Source organism: Dermacentor albipictus, chromosome 6, assembly GCF_038994185.2.
Source record: "Dermacentor albipictus isolate Rhodes 1998 colony chromosome 6, USDA_Dalb.pri_finalv2, whole genome shotgun sequence".
NCBI lineage: Eukaryota > Metazoa > Arthropoda > Arachnida > Ixodida > Ixodidae > Dermacentor > Dermacentor albipictus.
The window spans coordinates 5,302,304-5,323,151 of record NC_091826.1 but is presented as its reverse complement, the minus strand read 5'-3'; the positions used below and the strand labels follow the sequence as shown (position 1 = coordinate 5,323,151).

Genomic DNA, 20,848 nt, shown 5'->3' with positions numbered 1-20,848 from the left:
CAAGCAGTGCCTGAATCCCACCAAAATGTCAGCCAATGGGTGAAGCCCGTTGACCTTTGCATGGGCGGGATGACAGAAAGTTATAGTGTTTTTGACCCGCTGCTGCCACGTCCAGGCATGGAGGAGAGGGACACGGAGCCCCGGAAACGCAATGCAATGGCTCCACACAACCACCATGATAGCCCGAAACCCCACAAATGCTGTATTCATTCTGAGATGGGTTCTGCCGGAATTGCATTATTATGGTGCCGCACTTTTCGGGGTCGGTTTGTCTGACCATTTTTCTGACAACTTGGATTACTGGGTAGTCCATGGTCTAATGGTTGGAGTATCAGGCTGCTGGGATGATAAAGCTGGGTTCGAAAGCATTTGTCAGGGCCAAGTTGGGGGTACCAGTATGCTACATTGTGTATGTGCCGCTCATTAGTTAATCTGTTTCGCACCTACTTGTATTACTGGGTATCTGCTGCTCTTCAAGAAACAACGGAAAGGCGCACAATTTTCGGTGTCAGTGCAGCGGTAGCCCCTGAAGCTCAATATTGCGCTACGTTTTTTTACAACAGCACGCTAGAAAAGTGCTATTTTCTCAAGTTCAATTTCAAATATTTCCCCATGTGATAAATAAACACCTGTGAATCGCAAAAAAAATAAAAGAAGTAGGAAAACTTGGACTAATCGACCATTTCATTGCCACCCCTCTAAGGGGTAGGTGGTAAACAGGAGCGGTGGGCAGCATTTCCACCACTGCCTACCATGGGACGAACCCTGGCATACCTGTTTTTCTGACATTTGCAGGGGCGCAGCCAGGGGGAGGGGCTTATGGGGCTCCAGCCTCCCCCCCCCCTCCCCCGAAATTTTTTCTTGCTGTTATGCGCCACTTACCAAAATGAACCCCCGGCGCCGGAAATCGTGCTTGATTTTCTCAAGAATGTCCTTTTTACACTTGAAACGACACTTTAACGCGAACTTTGCCAAATTGGGCTGGATTTCGCGGTAACGCCCTTGCACCGGGAGTCAAATATCGTAACCCGCCCCCAAGGAGCTCCATCTGAGCACAAAGTTTCAAAGGCGCTTGGATGGCCAGCGGGCTCGTCGCGGCATCTCACGAAGGCCGCAGGATTGAGAGAGCGCTTGGATTTCAGTTGTGAAACTTTATGGGTATAAAGTTCTCAAACTTTTGATGCAAACAATGCATTGACATTTCCAAAGTAGTGCTTTAGATTTTCAATTCCGAAACTATGTGGGTTTAATGTTGTTATAAACATTTGATGCCAAAGGTGCATTGACTTTTCTAAAGTCGTACAATGGACCATACAAAAAGACAAGCCAAATCAACGCACTATCAGACAAGTTCACAAAGCACGCAGTGAGGTCCGATGAGACGAATTGTTGTGGTGGTTTATTTGTGCGGTCATGTCAGAGAAACAAATATCAACTTTTTTTTTCACCTGTGCCGAAGCATCCATGTCAAGACACTGAAGCCATTAAAGGTAGCTACGTTCTTATTTATTTTTCTACTTGGGCTTCTATTCGCGAGGACACATTATGCCTCTTCTTTTTCTTTTTTGTTCTCGCTACCCGCGGGCTGCCGAACCGGCCAGAGCGCATGTGTTTTTCTCGTGCTGCATCGAGCACCGTGCGGCGTACTTCGATGCGTGTTAGTTTTTTTCTGGCCGAGTGGATTTTCGCCTGGCAGAGTTTTAAACACTTTCTGGCTAGCAGACGAAAAAAAGATACAATGCATGATCGTTCGCCGCCATCACTACGGGGACTCAACGGATTGCAACGCGTTCACTTGAGTGCAACCTCTCCAGATAACTTTGTCTCGCCGGTGAAGAATACCGAGCAGTGTGCGTATGGTTCTCTGTGGACTAAGCGTCTCATGTTTTCTTCGATATTCTTTCGGTAGCCACACTAGGTGTCCAAAGTAGGCATTCGATTGTAGCTAACATGCTTTACTTTGCGTTATATCATTTTCGGCGCCCCCACCCAACAAAAGAAAAGAAAAAGGGCATTGTTGTGGCACAGTGAATGGTCGCATGGTGAAAGTTCGATTTTATTACTTCTTTAGCGGAAAGCAATGGGCCTTGGAACGCTTCATTTGCCGGATACTCTTATTATATTATTGCGATAGCAGTCATATGGAAACTCCAGGCGCATTCCTGCCGTCACCGTCGCCCTCATGTTTCGTATCAAGTCCAGGGGTGGTAAGATCGTGACCGGAAGCCGCATGCTGTATGCGTGAGTGAAAGCACCGGGGGGGGGGAGGGGAGGCGTTTACGCTTAGCTGACGATGGTGAGCCGACAATGGTGGCCCAGTCTTCTGTGCGCAAGGGAGAATAGCGGCGACGAAGTGGGCCACGTTCTGTCGCCCGTGATACATCGGGGCAGTGGAGGGAGTGGGGGCTGTGATCTGTGAATGTGTGGTTGCGCGACATGTTTATTTGCCTTGTTTGACGCATCATATATAGTGACTTTTTCTTAGATGCGTAGATTTATTGGATACTTATACATATAACTAAATATCTTGTTACGAAGTTTTGCGTATATGTGCAGTGAACTTTGCTCAGTGACACTTTTTGGCCCTTTATCAAGCTTCATCTTCGCATTTGTACATTCTGTTGTATCTTCGCTTTTCTAATGTACAAAGGCAAGTCAAATGAAAGTGAGTGAACCCACCATGCGCAATAATGGTTTGGTTCATTACCTGCGAGGCATGCACATGGTGCAGAGGCATCTCTTATTTACAAAAGTGACACGCAGGTGTGAGGATCAAGGTTCTTTAATGGGTGAGAGGGATAGACAAAAGGGAAGGAAGGACAGGGAGGTTAGCCAGTGTAAATACCGGCTGGCTACCCTGTGCTGGGGAAAGGAGTAAAGGGAATAAAAGGAGAAGGAAAAGAGAAAAAAAAAATTCACGCAGTAAAGCGATCTTACGCGCAACATTAGTCAAAGGTGGTCGCACAATTCACAGGCCCTTAAGAACTTAAGCAAAGCCCTTAAGGCCTTTGAGTGCCGAAACCCGTCTTGACTAGTGTCCTAGAACTTTCTCTTCTGTGAAGAGGTGATTGTCCAGTTCTTCGAATGCAGTAACGAGCACTTTTCTTGGCACATTGTAACGTGGACAGTCACAGAGGAGGTGCGCGATCATCTCTTCGCAGCCGCAGGTGTCGCAAGCAGGGCGGTCGGCCATTCCAGTGCGGAAGGAATAGAAATTCATGAATGCCACGCCGCGCCATAGGCGGCACAGATGTGTTGCTTCCGCTCATGGCAACCCTGGTGTAAGACAGAGCTGCAAACTTGGATCCAATCTGTGAAGACGTGCGTTCGTGAATTCACTGGTGTTCCACAGAATTTGCGTAAGCTCGCATGAGAGGGAGCGATGACTTGTGGCTGCATATGCTCTTGACAGCGGTATGGGTATAATGCGGGCACCATCATGGGCCGACAAGCCAGTGTCATCCGCACTGTCGTTTCCCGAAATTCCGCAGTTACTTGGTATCCACTGGTAGATGATGTGTCCCTTTTCGATTGTGCAATGGTGGAGTAGTCGGATGTCTGCGACTAATTGCACATTAGGTCCGTGGTTGAAAGGGGACAGCAGACACTGGAGAGCTGTCTTTGAATCACAAAAGATGGACCATGAATGTGGTGATTTGGGACCAATAAACTCCAGAGCAGTCCAGATAGCTGCGAGTTCTGCATCTGTCGATGATGTTACGTGAGACGTCTTGAAGTTGATGGTAGATTGAGCGGGAAGTACCACTGCTCCAGTTGAACTTTTAGAGGAGGCAGAACCGTCCGTTAAACGTGGGTGCGTTCGTTGCGTTTGTCATGTAGGAATGAAAGCACGGCTTGTTTAAGGGCGAAAGATGGCATCTCCGTTTTCTTTTTGATGCCGGAAATGACAAGAAGGGTCTAGAGTGGATGCAGGCACCACAGCGGTAGAGGTGGTCGTGCTTCAGGTGTGAAGTTTGACGGCAAACGTCCATGGTTGGCGGCAATAATTCTACTAAACGCTGAACGAGGTCGAGCGGCAGGAAGTGAGGGGAGATGATGCGATGGAAGTCGGGTGAAGTGCCTGATGTGCATCCTTAAGGAGTCGACATGAATATACGTGTTGATAGGGTGGTCATGTGAATGGCTATTGTTGCTGCCATTGGTGCACACCTGGGAAGGCCTAGACAAATTCGCAGAGGTTGAGCTTGTACAGACTGGAGGGCTCAGAAGTTGGTCTTACTGGTCCCACCTGGTACAGGTAAGCTGTCGCGTAGGCGACCCAGGGACAGTGCGCTATTCGCAACTGAAATCAACATTAGGGGGCGCTGCGAAGCCTGGCCCGGTCTGGCTACACTGTGCAGTATGGCGGCTTTACGGAGGTCCCCGCGTACACTTTCCTTGGTGAAAATATTAAGTTTGTTGCACTGCGATGGTAATTCGCGCTGTTTTGTGGGGGGAGAACGGGTAGTGGACGCCGAGCACCTCATTTTAGTCGGTACCAGCGGTACAGTGAGTAATTAAGCAGAAGTGGTCGCGCATGTGTGCAAACCTCCGGCATGACAGCGGACCCGCACGAGATTGTGGTGAGAATCGCCGACGCATTCCGGGACCCATCGATCGTGGAGGCAAAGTGCTCGTGCACTGCTGGATTGTCGCAAAAGTGCAAGCACATCTCGGCTGTTTCTCCTGGCACCTTATCTTAGAAAATTTGGTGTATTTGTCAGTCCCTTTAATGTTTCATCTGTACATTGCGTTTCAATGCTGTTCATATTGCAAAGATCGTATAAAGTGAAATGTTCATGTGCGTGCACTGTTGTAAGCAGAAGAGATCCTATTATGTGCCAAACTGCAACTTAGCTTCACTTTATGCTGTGGCGCTTCAGGTTACCTATCACAATACATATTCTGCTTTTTTTTTTTTTGCCAACATTACTGTTCGTTTTCTATGGCTCATGCGTTATTGTTTCAAATTTGTGCACGAGCAACTGCGTGATACCAGTGGCGACTCAGGCAGAACTCATGAAACCAACTTTTGTTGTCTTTGTTTGTGCCCTTCTTAAAGGGGCCCTGAAACTGGCATGCTGCATAATATCGATACCACAACCACCACAAGCTCTGTTCGCAGGACGATCAGACAGCCGTGTGTATTTATTGGTTTCTGTAAGTGATGTAGCTCCAAGCGTCCATCTCGCGTTTAGAGAGTGCCGCACATGCCTGAACCACAAGTAGCAATGTGTAAAAAAAAAAAAAAAAAAAAAACTTGACCAGGACCTTGCTACCTTGCCATGCACCGTGTAGCTTCCAGCACACTAGCTGAGGCGAAATGAGAAAGCAATGCATCAGTGCAATAACTACTTATTCCGCTTACAGTTCAATGATTCGAAATATTTTTGCAGCAGGCGATGTCCTTTTGTAGTGAGGTAACTATGATCAGTCGGAAGTGTTTCAGTGCCCCTTTAAGTGTTTAAGTGCTTTAAGTGCATGTTAAACTTTTATGTCACTTACTTTCCATTTATTGATATGTTGATAGTAAGGACAGCTCTATATGCTCTCTGGAGGTCAATAATTATCATTCACTGATGTTAGGTCTGCACAAGTGTCTCCCCATGTTGTATTACCAGTGGTTTAGTTATGCTTCCCAGGACAGCCATTTGCACTGTATTCAACAAATTGGGAAGAAGCATAAATTATGGTACATATACCAGCTGGGGTCATTTGAATCAAACCATTTTTTCAGGGTACTCAACTCTGGTGGCCAAACTTTTTAAATACTCATCGTATGCAGGTTTGACACTGTTCCATGTTACTTCTCATGTTCTGTTTGGCAAAATATACCCTCATATGCTAAAAAGTGCAACAAAAATGGGCTTGAGTAAAACGTATGAGGCAGACACCTTGACACTGAGTACAGTGAACAAAATATTGAGTGCATGTGGTTTATTTTGTGAAAAAATACAAGTAAGGCAAGGGACAACAAACAGCCATTGAAGAATAACCACAACTCTATGCACACAGATCATAAGTGAACTGCAAATATCTCGGATACCATAAGATGAAAACTTGCATCGGGATGCGTAGCGTAAATCAGCACTTCAATGAAGAATACAAGTTGCAAAAGAATGTGCATTGCTAATTTACAAAAAGTGTGTTGAAGTTGAAGTCTGCAGGTTTGGCCAATGCAAACAAGTGCAGCATGTAGGTCACATGGCAACGACTGTCTGAAAAGTATGAAATGGCTGAGTGGCATAAAAAATGCTGGATTTCCAAACAGAAGACTGCACTTACTCTCAAGGCCGCTACGCTTTGATGGAGCCAAGGTCACACACACAAATGCCTCTATGCAATACAGGCTACTTGCAATATCACCAGCCATGGCACACGACTTCAGGTGAATCACCTAATGCCGAATATGCAAACGTGCCACTGGAATTGACTGACTGAATAAACTTTATTGAAACCAGCAAGGGATGGTGGCTGGGCCTAGGCCTCCCACGTGGGGACGTCGAGGTGTTGCCTCTTCGCCGCCTCGCAGGCCTGCTGGGTCGCCCAGAGTTGGTCGTCAAGGTTGGGGCTACGCAGGGCAGTGTGCCATCTCGACGAGAGGGTCGTGGGGTTAGTGTCTGGGTATTGGTGTGTACAGTCCCAAAGCATGTGTGGAAGTGTGGCTGGCTGTGTCTTGCAGATATGGCACGTGGGATTGGGGTAAATGTCTGGCTAGATCTTGTTGTAAAGTTGTAACGAGGGGTAAGTATTGGTTTGTAGCAGGCGGAAAGTTGTAGCCTGCGCTCGGAATAGTTTGTTGTGTGGGCCGGGGAAGGTTCTACGCTCTAAGTAGAAGGACTTCACAAGATCATTGTAGCGTGTCAAGCGATCCCTACCGGTGGGGGCAGCCTCCCCTTCTCCCGCGCGGTTAACTAGGCCTCGCGCTAGGGAGTGGGTAACCTCGTTGAGGTTGGGGAGGTGCGGGTGGACGGTGCCTACACGAGCCGGGAACCAGACGAGTGTAACCTGATGGGCGGTTGAGCGGGGCGCTTGTGGCGCTTGTTGCAAGATGCGCAAGGCTTGGTGTGAAATACGGCCGTTGATATAGTTGATAACGGCGGAGCGGGAGTCAGAGACGATGGTATGGCATGTTAGGTCTAGTGTGGCTAGCGCGATGGCCACTTCTTCAGCTTCCTCAGCGTGTGGGGTTACTAGGCTGATAGCATGGTGGAGAGAGCCTTCACGCGTGGTGACGGCTGCAAAGCGGGTACCGTGGGGATACTCGGCGGCGTCGACGAAACTCACACCGTCGTGGCGAGTAAGGGATTTGGTGAGAACCGTGGCACGAAGACATCGCGCTTCATCTCATGGATGGGAGCCCCATACCCCTAGTCACCAATATCCGTGTGCTCGGCTTGCTCATAGAGGCAAATGGAGCGAATGGCATGGCCCTCGCCAAAATCAAGATGAATACAGCCAACACCATGAGACTTTTGAAGCGGGTCTCCAACCGCCGTGGGGGTATGAAAGAGGAGAATATGCTCCGATTAATCCAGTCATTCGTAATTTGCCACATCACCTACGTTGCTGCGTATCTAAACTGGTACAAGGCTGAACACACCAAGATCAACATACTTATACACGGTGTCTATAAACAAGCCCTTGGCCTCCCCGGTTGCACCAGCACTGACCTCTTCCTTCAACTAGGCGTCCACAACACACTGGACGAGCTCATCGAGGCCCAACGTCGCTCTCAGCTGGAGAGACTCACTCTCACAGCGACGGGTAGCCATATCCTCACCTCGCACGGTATCACCTACCACCATCAACACGGCCATAAGCACCAGATCCCCTCCACCATACGAGCTTGGATTCATGCCGATCCTATCCCCAGAAATATGCACCCCGAAAACAACCACGCACGCCACTGGAATTGTGAAGAATTTTTTTTAAAAGGCGGGGTACGACACATTCATGTGACATGGTCTTTTCGCTTTAGTATTGGAGAAGGCAGGGAAAGAACACTTGCGCACCCTAGTCGAGGCAGAGACAAAATGTCTGCTGGTAGTAACGCTTGCCTTCTGGCAGCATGGTAACAGGACAGGTTCTTCCATTTCCCAAGATGTGGCAAATTTCCTGTTAGAAATGGCTTCAGGTACTTGGCTTACAGAAACCAAGGTTGTCCAAGTGACATCGGGTGAATTAATTTGAAAATCTTCAAAAAAAAACAAGGCTTTCTAGACGACACCTTACATATACCAGTGTATAACCAAAATTTGCAATAGGGCCTGGTGAGGGGCCCTTACGAGGCCATGCACAATTAAGTTTTCCTAACAAAGAAAAATAAACTCGGGCAACGTAGCAACACATGTTAAGTTCAAATGGGCTGCAACAATACACAAGACTGTGGAGATGTAAAAAAATGCAAACAAAACATTAGAACAGGCTATAGTAAGGAAGTACACAATGGAAACAAGGAATATAAAAAAATTGTTGGAGGGGAATTTATGTGCCAAAAGTGAACCAACAACACCATTTTAGGAGGGGCACTATAAAAGATTATTTTTCAATGAAGGAAAAGAAGTGCCTTCCTCACACTTCCCACTAGTTTAAAGGGGTTGAGACACCAAATTTTGAAGCTATAAGAAGCATAGTGTAGGCTTCCTCTGTATGCAAAGACACTCAACATGAATTGCTAGACACAGAAAAGTTTAAAGTATGTTTTCATTCTCTTCCAAAGAGTGCCTAAATGCTCGTTCTCGTGATCGAAACGCATCGCTACCGCGATTGACACCGATGTCACTGTGTTGGAAGCACAACGAAAATTTTAGTGACGTGCAATGAGTGGTGACCCACAGCACCGGGCAAGCCTAGAGAGGCTTGAGTCTAGAGGGCAATGAGCCGCGTCAGTCGTAGAGTCATAATTGGAGCTGCTGCAGCTAGCCTAGACAACTGTCGGCATGGTTTTGTTTGCCTGCACTGGCACAGAATGTGTGTGCGAGACCAGATGATGCAGCAGTGTGCGCGTCACAGCTCGGTGGGCCCACGTGACCAAGCTTCCTAGACATTGACATCACTGTCCAACTCTGCGCCCACAAACCGAAACTGAAAATTGTTCACATAAATAATGCAATATTAACTTATTTATTGAGAATATAAGAATATTCGAGTGTATACCGTGCTTCCTGGAGCAATAAGAAACGTTTGAAACAAAGAATGCGCAAGCCAAGAATTTGCTGTCTCAACCCCATTAACGTGACTTATCTTGCCATACAGAGACTGGCTGACGTGTATCTTAGTGTTACTGGTTTTAAGATGAAGCCTGAAATTCTTGGTAAATTGTTTCAGAAATAACGTAATCAATACTCAGAGGCAGATAATACTTCTGACAGGAACAACATGCTTTTAGTTTCTAATTAGCCACGCAATTACATTACCAGAGCCAAACCACTTGATCTGTAAGAGGACAACCCAACGAAGGTCTATTTCAAATGTAAAATAAGGGCAAGCTCTGGCTTCACCTCTGCTGGTAAAGAACATGGTGCTTCCACTCCTGTAAAGTTTTTTAAAATTCCTTGCATGGAAAGCACGAACCACTTTTACGATGCACATAATACGTTTGGGAAATGTATTGATGCAGGACTCACAAAAATCGATGTGTTGCTAAAATCGGTGATGAAAGGTTTGTGATGCCTGCAGCTATTATGACAATGTCGTCAAGTAATCCCACCATGCTCCATGGGATTCTTGTTGACAACACGGAATATTTTCATTCGCTGTATAGCACGCTCTACATAAGCTCTTGCTGATGCTATCTTTTGTGTCCTAAGTGAATCACCCTTTGACATCTGCTTTTGTTTTCTGAATGGAGGCCTGATTAACTCAATTAAGTTGTCCGCACAAATGTCATCAATAAGAAAGCCACAGTCTGCCATTATGGCATCTGATATCGGGTCTAGTTGCTTGACGAGGCAGCTTTGCTCAAACAGGGCCTTGTCTGAGGTGCGGCCTCCATATCCTTGGCTTATGTAGGCACTAAGACCACTTGTTGTAACAGTCACCATATATTTAACCGTGAAACCTTTCTTATAGAAGGGGTAGGTCTGTAATGCACATCGCAAACAGTTGGGCTGGCTAATAGGAATTACGGTGCAATCTACAATGACACGCACATTACTGCAGTGTTTAAAACGGACAAGCAAATGTTCAACATCATCTTTTGGTGGCACAGCCACAGTTACTTTCAAAATTTCAGACATCAACTGAGCAGTCTCTGCAATTATGTTGCTTCATGTAGTTAGAGAACAGTTAAAAAGGTGACTCAAGAATGCAGTGGAAATATTATGCTTCAATTTCACCAATGTCAATGCAATTGTTTTTACACATAACTGGTGCCGTCCTGAAAGTGGATGAATTTTTGTGTAGCACGTCACACGAGCATTGAGAACATCGAATGATGGCAGGCCTGTGAATGTATTTACGTTGCTACTATTTATCGTGTTCACAAACTTCTGTGGAAAAGTACCCGATGTCACTTGGACAGCCTTGCTTTCTGTAAGCCTTGTCCCTGAAGCCATTTCTAGTAGGAAATTTGCCACGTCTTTTTCTTCTCTTGAGTACTCTGCCATTAATGTCAGGGGGCCAGGTTGGCAAGCACATTCCTGTCACAAAACAAAAGCAAGAGTTATAATGTCTGACATATCTGACGCGAGATGCAGCTTCTTTTTGTCATTCCAATAATGCACGTCAGTGTGTTAAATTCTATGTTGGAAGTAGGAAAGCCAGGCTTTTTGCATCAGTTAATTTGCACCCATCACGCACCACAATCCTTTCACGAAGTTAATCCAGAAAACATGCTGCCGGCTAGGTAAAGACAGCTACCACAACACAAATATATAGAAAAAATAAATTGCCATATTTGCTATGTCCTTGTCCCTTATGGTGTTTGCAAGGCTTTGGTCCATGCTGTTAGGGGATGGGAAATCGTCCTACAATGTCCGATAGAGTTCAGTTCAAGAAACCAGTGGTTAAGCAATGTGTGCACAAGTTGCAGTTAATGTGCACCCATCACACAGCACGTGCTACAATGCTTTTACGATGTAAATCCAGAAAGCATGCCACCGTCTAGGTAAAGACAGCTACCACAACACATACATATACAAAAAGAAATTACCATATTTCCTTTGTCACTAATGTGGTCCATGTTGTTGCTGTCAGGGGATGGGAGATCGTCCTGCAATGTCAGAGTTTAATCACAAGGAATTAGTGGTGAAGCAATATGTGCACAATTGCAGGCAGCCAATTTACCATGGTGGTCATGCTGACAGGTGCATGGGGCAACACCTTTGCTTCTAATGGGGAGGCAGCAGTTTGTTTGCTTGATTCATTCTGTAATGCATTAAAAGGTGTTGACATCTATTGCATGCTTGTAGACATGGTGTATGCACCATAAGCATATAAGTGCTGCACCATGCAGTCAAATTAACTTACTCTGGCTGACCGATACGCACATCGGCGAAGTCTTGCCAGTGAAAGCTCTTTCATATGAGCATCCTTGTTCTCATCATAACATGATGTCCTTGGCAGGTTTTCAGTTGGTATTGCATTTTTTTCAGCCGCTGTCTTTGACATGCTACATCTGAAAAAATAAATGAATTGTTTATGCTTTATTGTGCCTCCATATGGGCTGCACCCAGAATTTTTTTTCTTTTTACCTCAGAAACAAAGCCACAATATTTATAAAAAAAGCATTTGCAAGGAAATTAAGCACGGTTTGAGTGTGCAAGGCTATGCAACGTTGTACACCGAATGTAGCATCTGCAAAACGTAGTTGAAAGCTGCTCATAACGCAAAGTACACAGGTGCAAACACCACCACATGACCGGAGTAGTTTTGCCACTGACTTGGGGATGATTTAATAACACAGATAAAGCTAGCTTAAGTACTAATACTGCACATACATATGCGACACGTCAGTAGACGGCGGACGCCGTAAATTTTCCTCGCAACTAGCAAACGCGTGTAAAATTGACATGTGGCTGTCGCGTAAGTGGCAAACATCTGCAATGAACGTGATAGGCTCGCCGTCGGTGCGAAATACCAGTGTCATATGGCCACTCTTGAGCGCGTCAGAGATTCTCAAGTGGCAAATTCGTAATCAGTCGCGCTGGGAAGTGCCCTTGTGCAGTGCGCCTGTGCTGCAAGTTCATCCGCGCCACGCATGATATTTATTCCGCTTTAGCATGCCACATACGTGGCACGTTTACACTCAACACTTCCCGAACTTGCTAGTACATCATTCATAAACATTTGAATCTCTGACGCCCGTATAAGTTGCGCGAGACGTGCTGGGCATCAAAAGCCTCCCGAGTTACAGCCGGGTGTAGCCAACGAGCGCAGAGGTGACGTTCCTCGCAGAAACCACTGTGAAGCGTCGAACATGAGCTCTAATTACAGCCAATGTGGTTAACGAGTGCAGAGGAGACATTCCTCGCAGAAACCGCTGTGACAGGTCTCGAACCTATGCTCGAATTTCGCGTTGCGGCTACCATATGCAGCAAATAATGCATAGCCCAATCGCCAGTGCTCGCAATGTGAAACGTGTTTACATAAGGTGACACAGCGACATGTATAATGGCCATGCACAATGGTCATGCATTAGGTTCGAGTTCAGAAGTTCACAATAGTGTCTCACCTGGTAAGGAGGAATTATCCCGTGCAAAATGCCGTGAGCAAACAGTCACTGTGAGCGTCACAGCCTTGCCGATGCGGATGTTAGCGATCCACCTGGTTCTGCGGCTTCAGCCTTTCGACTCGGAGGGAAATGCGTGAACAGAAATATTGCTGTCCTTCCATCTCGCTGGCACGCACAGAGGAACACAGCATAACTGCTTGACCGTTCGCTTTTTCTTTGCTAGCAGCTCCATTCTTCCGTCTGCGACGGCAGCCTCTACGGCACACACGGCGACTGGACCTCCGTATTTCGTTTCTCCCTACTGCCGCTAGGTGTCACATGAATTGCTGGAGTTGCGAATAGAGTTAGAGCACTGCATTCACAGACGCACCCCATGACTTTCCTGGGTGAACATGGTTGTGTGACACAATGGACACTCCAAAAGTTGAACAGCATGGTGCCGTGAGGTTTTTGACAGATGAAGATGGTTCCCCAAAAGTAATTAGTGTACGGTGAGCATTGCATTTCATTGGCCACTGTGAAGTGTTGGAGCAAACGGTTAAAAGAAGGACGTGAAAGTTACAAAGACGATCCAAGACTGGGCCAAAGCCACCGTGCAATCACCCCCAACACAATTCCAAAGGCTGGTTAGATAAGAAGAGAGGATATTTGCATCGATGAATTGGCAGGGCATGTGAACATCAGTCACGGTTCGGGTCACACTATAATTCATGAATATCTCGGTTATCGGCTCTTGTGTGCGCAATGAATGCCCAACACTTTGAATTACCGCCAGAAGAGGGAGAGGTTCGGCGCTGCCTTGACTCATATAATCCGGCATCACAATGAGGGTGACGACTTTTTGTCTGCAATTGTGACCGGGGACGAATCATGGTGCCGCTACAACGAGCTTGAAACACGACGGCTTATTGTACAGTGGAAACATTTGACTACACCACCCCCAAGAAAAGCAAAGGTCGTCATTTCGGCTGGAAAGGCGCGGTTGACTTCTTTTTTCGATCGTCAGGGGCCAATATCAATCGAATTTGCTAAACCTGGAGAGACTATCAGTCGTTTATGATATTGTGAAACGTCGGATCTGTTGCGTGTCGCAATCAAGAACAAACAACGTGGAAAATTGAGGAATGGGGTCATCTTGCTCCATGACAATGCCCTTCCCCACGCCACTGATGTGGTTAACTGGCAAACTTCAAGTGGGAAACTGCAACATCCACCATACAGCCCACACCTGTCGCATTGCGACTTCCACATTTTGGAGCATTTCAGAAAACACCTCAAGGGAACCAGATTCATGTCGGATAATGACGTGAAATAGTCAGTTACAGACTTTTTGAAGCAGCAACCCAAGAGTTTAATGAGAAGTGAATCACGTGACTCGTTAGTCAGTGGTACAAATGTCTAAATGCTCATGGAGACTACTTTTAATAAAGTACCCTGTTTGTCATATATTCGCATTGGCTCACTTTCATTTGACTCGCCCTTGTACATTTTGCAGAAGTCCGGCTTTTTATACTATGTGCTCCCTGTTGCAACTGTAATTTCGGAGCAATTACTCAAAATACACGACCGGTGAGAGCTGCCATTGCGCAATACATTCTAACAAAGGACAGCGTCTGAGATTTTTTTCTGGTTGTTGCAATGCAGAAAAATGTAAACAAGGTTCTTCAGTGACAGAGAGCGAGAGAGAGAGATGCAAATGATAGAAAGGCAGGGAGGCTAACAAAGTTTTAATAAAATATTTGTCCTCAACTTGTTCATTTCATGGCCTTTATATTTTTCATATCAGCGGCACGCACTGCTTTGCTGGTTTCAAAATGATATACTTCTAAAGTTTGTGTGATATTTGCTTTCCTTATTAAATATACAGAAAACATGGAAGCATTGATATCAGTTATTCTGGGCACAATTTTTGAGACATACGAGTATATTCTTTTGTGGAAAAATACATAATTGTTACGCAGAGGACGAGTCTGTAAGACGAGCAACTATTTACAAGTTACATTTACAACAACGGTTGCAGCGCTGACCGCTTAGATTCACAGCGCGAGCCCAGTTCGTTCTTCCTCTTCTTTTCTGGAGCGATGGCGCCCACACGCCCTGTTCAAACATATACCACATGCGTGTAGCAATATTTTACTTGTCTTGACAGTGCATAGCATTCAAGAATTCGTTTGCAGCATCTTTGGCAATGGCAACGCAGTTATTAATAATGTTTAATGTATTTGATCCCTCGAAAAATTCTATAAGGAGGAGGCAGAGCTGAAAAGTGAGCCCCCCCTGGAACGAAATTTCTGGCTATGCCACTGGGCATTTGATATAATGCTTTTTCCACAACTGTAGTTTTAATTCATGAAGTGCTTATTCCATATAGAGTAGCAATGTAGGAGCAATCGCACAGCACAATGTGCCAAGTGAGACTTGCATGACCACACTACTTGTGTAGCTCTGCAGCATTCATTTCCAGGTACTAAATGGCATATATGAAAACAATGGCTTGATTTTGCTTGAGGTAGGGTGCATCAAGTTCGTTGAGAGATATGTACAGCACCTGCCACGGTAAGCTTAGTGGCTGTGGCGTTGCAGGGGGTTCGTTCCTGGCAGTGCCGTCCACGTCTTATTGGGGTCAAAATGCAAGAATGCTCGTGCACATAGATTTAGGTGCACATCAAAAAACCCCAGTTAGTAAAAATTAATCTGCCACTACAGCGTGTCTTATAATCAGATGGTGCTTTGTGGGGACTGAGGTGCCTTTCCACACCTCGTCCCCCAGCTCGCGTGTTGTGCTTAGCCATTGCCCCCTATAATGCTTAGCTTGATCTCCTTAAACTACTGCTGTAATCTGATCTCCTGGAACTACTGCTGTAGTGCACCGGAGCTTTAATTTCCTCCGCAAACTGTGCTTCCCCCTCACCGAGTCGAGTTGCCGCACGAGCAAATGTTACCGGGGCACGCCCTGATTGGCCTCCCAAGTGGCTGCCCTTGGGCGCCTTCTCCACCCAATCTCTCTTCCTCTGAGTGCTTCATAGCTGCGGCAGATGCTCGGTGATCCGCAGTGAGGTGGCTACGTGGGACCTCTGCTCCTATGACTTGTTCTTGCTCTTGGAGGACCACTGCCCGGTTAGCCCTAACACAGCAGGCACGCATACTGGATTGGTCTTGTGTTGAGCCTTTGCCCGTAAGCACCGTGACTGTCACACTGTGGTGCACCTCCACAGCTTATACTAGCACATAATACTCCATAATATAATTTTAATTTTAGAAGTGTACAGGGACTTAATCCCATATTTTTCTGTGTATTTAATCTTGCTGTGCACCGTGAATATTAAAGCAGATCCTTTTATATTCACATGCATGGTTTCTAGTGCATTGTACTCGTGCAGCAGATATCAGCACCACAGCTTGTATTGATATGTTTATTTTTATCCTGTACAACCAGAATCATACAGTCACTGAAAGAGGGCACTGTTAAAGGCGTTCTTTCCTCAAAATTTAAGCGCAAAAGCACAAAAAGGTGACTGCCATGAGGGGGAAGCATTATTCTTTCATTTTATTTCCCAGAAAATCTGTCTGGGGCCAGAGCCGAACTAACCTGGAAGGACGCAGTCAGCGGTCAAGTGGTGTGCACAATTGGAGGCAAGGTCCTGATGGGAGCGCAGATACTGAGCTGATGGTTGTGCCTGCAAAAGAGGTTGGCAGGATCATTGGTGAGTCTGTGCATGTAGCTTATCATTCAACTTGGTTTTAAAGTTAAGCTTTCTTTCTTTGACTGTCCTGCTGCTTCTCACTGGCTGTGATCTTGCCGAATAGCTCATACACAGGACAGCACTCCTGTCATTACACCCAACTTGTGATCATTTTCGCACTGTCATGTTTTCAGGTTCTATCTATCATCGTTTTTCTGTTGTAGTGATTCCACTGTCGTCGTCCCATTGTCGTCATGCCCACGGCGTGTACTCTGTTGGATCCCTCTGGATGAAGGTTCATCTGTAGCGCTGCCACCACTTGTTGCATTTGGAGAACGATCCCACCGCTGTCGACCAGATGTTGGATCTGGAGGACAATCCCAATTGCTGTCCCCCAGATTTTTGGACCTTGCCGTTGGGTGCGGGAGTTGGCCGAGGTTGAGGAGGACTTTGAGATGAAAACTGGAGGTTTATTTACGTTATTTACAGTGAGAGTACAAAGAAATTAACAGTCATAAAAGTCATTACGGGCCGGCAGCAACTCGGACGCTGCAGCCCGTGGCAAGAAGCTCGAAAGAGATGAATCAAGGAATGCTCTCTTGCTGCTCCTGGTCTCTGGCTTTTAAGCCCTTCGGTGTCTTGAAGTCACGTCACGTTCGGCCAATCGGCGAGCCCGCTCAGGTGACGTCATTTTCGGCCAATTGGCGAGCTCGCTGAGGTGTTGTCATTTTCGGCCAATGGTAGGCACCCGTGCGATTGTGTCACACCCGGCGCACAGGGTCGCTCCTTGGGCCCCAATTGTCCGAGCGCTTACTTCTCTCTGCGGTATTGCCATTCTGACTTGCAAGCGCCGTCACAAAGGCAAATGGGGGCGACATTTCAGTGCTACAAAGCAGCTTTGCTCGGGCCCTGCGTTACCTGGAACTGTGCCAGGCTCCCGCCACACTTTCGGCAAGAGTCAAGCAGTGAATAGCTCCACCTGCGGCGCACGAAGTGGGGGACGCCAGCTCGTTTGCACGTGCCGCGCCTCGGGAACAGGGTAGATGTGCTTTTGCGCTCCTTAATTAGCTATGGCGCGATTCGATGTGGTCTGGTGAACTCAAAGGAGGCTCAGGAAAAGGTCCCGTATCTAACAACTCTCAAAAGGTGAGCTAGCCACACAAAAATGTGCTGGGCTGTCTTCTGCATTAGTCAGGATTGACATTGTGCCATCATCATGCTGCCATGTCATGCCATTGTTGATATACAGTTGCCATCATTCTATTGTTTTATGTTCATCATCATGTTGTTGTCGTCATACCATTGTCATCCTTGCTGACTGCTGGCTACAGTCTTGTACAATTAGTCAGTCCTGGACGTAGTGTAAACAAACAGTGGATATTGTGAATAGTGAGATGGCCCACAGTAGCAGGTGATACACGTAAGAGCAGATGTGAGCTCCAATGCCAAGACACCACCACTGTCATGCCGTTGTTGTCATTACTTCGCTTTCATGCCATCGTGATCGCTCATTTGTTGTCGTGTCATCCTGATAGTTCTGTCGTGTTCACTCTGACTTTGTCATATCATTGTCCTCATGCCACTATCTTCGAGCTATCGTCGTCATACCGTCATCATCATTCCATCATTGTCAGTCCACCGCCATGCCATTATCATATTTGCGTCATTGTCACAGAGTCGTCGTCATGCCGTCGTTGCAACACACACGAACACGCACGTGTGGCACTGAGCCTCTTTTCCTTCTTTACGACATGACCATTTCGCATTGTACATTCAGCAATTTTACATTTTTGGTGCATTAATGAAACTAACATGAGCTAGCAACACGTTCTACCATGATAACCAAACTTTGCTGGGTCAGAGAAATGCACAACTCACCGCTGTCAAAATGCATGCGAAACATGTGCTGGCGATTCAAATCTGCACCAGCACCAGCACTTTCTGTGTATGTGTGTGTGTGCGTGACAGCAATAACAAATCACGCCGCTAGTTTTTCTACTTTTGGTTCACTTCTGTTGCTCTTATTTTAGAGCAACAAAAGCACATGCCCGAGGTGCCATCGCAGTCATTCCCGCACAAAGGCTTCCCCCGCATCGACGAACCCACAACATTTACGGAAAGAAAGAAAAGGAGCCTGCAGTATACCATACTTACTCAAGCTAACACACATGTTTTTCCTAATAAGACAGGTCCAAAAATGGCGTGCGTCTGAGAATCGAGTATGACCCTAAATCTGCGTTACCATATCGCCATCGCTATTTCAACATGGCCGCCTCGCACGCGCTTCGAGCGTAGCTGCCGTAGCTTCCTCCATGTGCTGCAGTACGTGTGCTTAGGCCATGCTTCCTTTGGCTTAGGTTAGTGCACCGTCCGTCTTCCCGTTTTTTTGCATTTGCTCTATCAGCATGGAAGTGCCGACCGCAAAGACATGCCGAGTTCATAATGATGCCGCAATTAAAAGGAAAGTGATGATGTGGGCGGAGACGAACGGAAATTTGGCTGCATCACAGGTGTTCGGAGTTCCGGAAACTTGCGTGTGGTACTGGCGCAAACAGGAGAGGCGTTCTACACCAACGGCTGCTACGTACGGCACGGCACCCATCTTGAAAGTGATTTGCAATGGAGACAAGAATCTACGCATCTAGGTGCACCACACAGTGTTCTCTTCGCTTAGTTCGCGTTGAAGTGACAGGCAGCTCAAAGGTCAATACCCTCGCTCCTGCTACTGCACTTCCTTGCTCCATTGTTTTGATAAAAAGTTTCCGTGGTCATTGAGTGAGACGTGTTCATGTTTGCTCCTGCGTGCATGTCACCATGCTTAATTTAGCTAGTAAGAGAATGTTTAAAAGTTTGCACGGCCAACAAAACTACTATCCTTACCTTTTGTATAGCTGTTTGCTAATTTGCTATCATAATTGACGCTTCGCATTTCAGGCGAAGCTGCAACTTTTTTTATTTATCACAACTTTACTGTATTAGAAGTTACTTGTTTATGGGTCTTGGCCGAGAAAAACAGTCTCGGCCAAGACCCATAAACAAGTAATTCCTTTTCGTGCTATAGTGTCAGAAAAAGGGACGTGGCAGGTCTGTGTTGCTAGTTACCTACAGAACTGCCTAGCATCACTAATTTTTTCAGATCCCTTTTGCCTACGTAATTCTCAGGCGCTAGTTCACTATTTGAGAGAGGAGAATCCGGGTGATTGTACAGCTTTTAGTATGGATATCGAAGACCTGTATTATTCCTTGCCGCATGACGGGTTGCTAAATTCCGTAAATGAGTGCATTAAAGAACAAGTGCAAGAGTCGGCTTTTATTGACAGATGCGGTGTTTCCACGGGAGCTTTTCTAGAAATTCTTTCAATGTACTTGAAGTCGACGCTGATTGGATGGAGAGATGGCGTTTTTCTGCAGAAATCAGACATTTGCATTGGCTCAAAGGTTTCCCCTATTCTTAGCAACATTTACCTGAGTAAGGTTGACAACTGCTTAGAGAAAGCCTTAGGTGATAGCGTTATCAAGATATTTCGTTACGTTGATGATTACCTGATTTTCTGCAATAGGGAAGAATTAGATTCTGCTGCTACCTCAGTAAGTGAGCAATTTAAACTTTATGGGGGAGGATTAAAGTTTACCAAGGAATTACCTCAGCGACGCGTAATTCAGTTTCTTGACATTTCCTTGATCTTCGAACAAAATCATGTTTGTTGGCAGTACTCCCCTAGATCTTCGAAGCCGTTGCTAAACTTTCAATCCAAGCATTCTAAATTAGTAAAAAACGGAATTGCCATGTCGTGCCTTAAGTCTTCCCTCACAAGATCTTGCATGCACAAAATGAGTGCCAGTTTTAATGCACAGGTCCGGCGCCTATTAGAGGCAGGTTATCCTAGTGTAGCGGTGGCCACTGTAGCTGAGCGCCTAAAGAAGTCGGTTTCGAGAGGGACGGACGTAATTACAGAAAGCAGTAATCGCAAAAAAAGAGTAGTGGCTATTCTGTATATTCATTCAGTGTCGCACAGGCTTAAAAAAGTTGCTAGTAGATATGATGTTAATGTTGCTTTCACTGCTCCCAATAAGCTAGGTAAGATATGCGCTGCCGTACAGAATAAAAAGGAGTGGGTTAAAGGCAAAAAACGAACAGATATTTGTCCAGTGAAGCACAATAAGAACAACAGTTTTACTGAATGTCGTATGGGTGTGGTTTATCAAATTCCCCTTAGCTGTGGCCAGTTCTACGTAGGGCAAACGCGACGGTGTATCAATCAGAGGCTAATGGAGCATAAAAGGTCGTTAACCGGTGGATCGCCTTCTAATCTTTCGCTACATTGCCGAGATTGTAAATGCAAGCCACAGTTGGATGAATGCGCGATATTGTACAGGCATAAGAATGAAGATACGCGTCTTATGGTAGAGGCATGGCATATCTATAAGGGTGGAAGTGCGTGCGTGAGTCAGCCTTCGATTACTTTACATAAGGAAAAGATTAAGTGCC

At 46.1% G+C, this 20,848-nt stretch overlaps 1 protein-coding gene across 10 annotated transcripts in view; it reads left to right on the top strand.

Moving 5' to 3' along the window:
* The window catches only part of LOC135921811 (probable ATP-dependent RNA helicase DDX43), a 260,397-nt gene that overhangs the window by 65,992 nt on the left and 173,557 nt on the right, over nucleotides 1–20,848 (top strand). For all 10 annotated transcript variants that reach the window (XM_070539820.1, XM_065456144.2, XM_065456146.1 and 7 more), the window contains one exon: nucleotides 16,235–16,380. In XM_070539820.1, coding sequence (XP_070395921.1) covers nucleotides 16,235–16,380 — 146 coding nt within the window. The remainder of the gene's footprint in view (nucleotides 1–16,234; nucleotides 16,381–20,848) is intronic.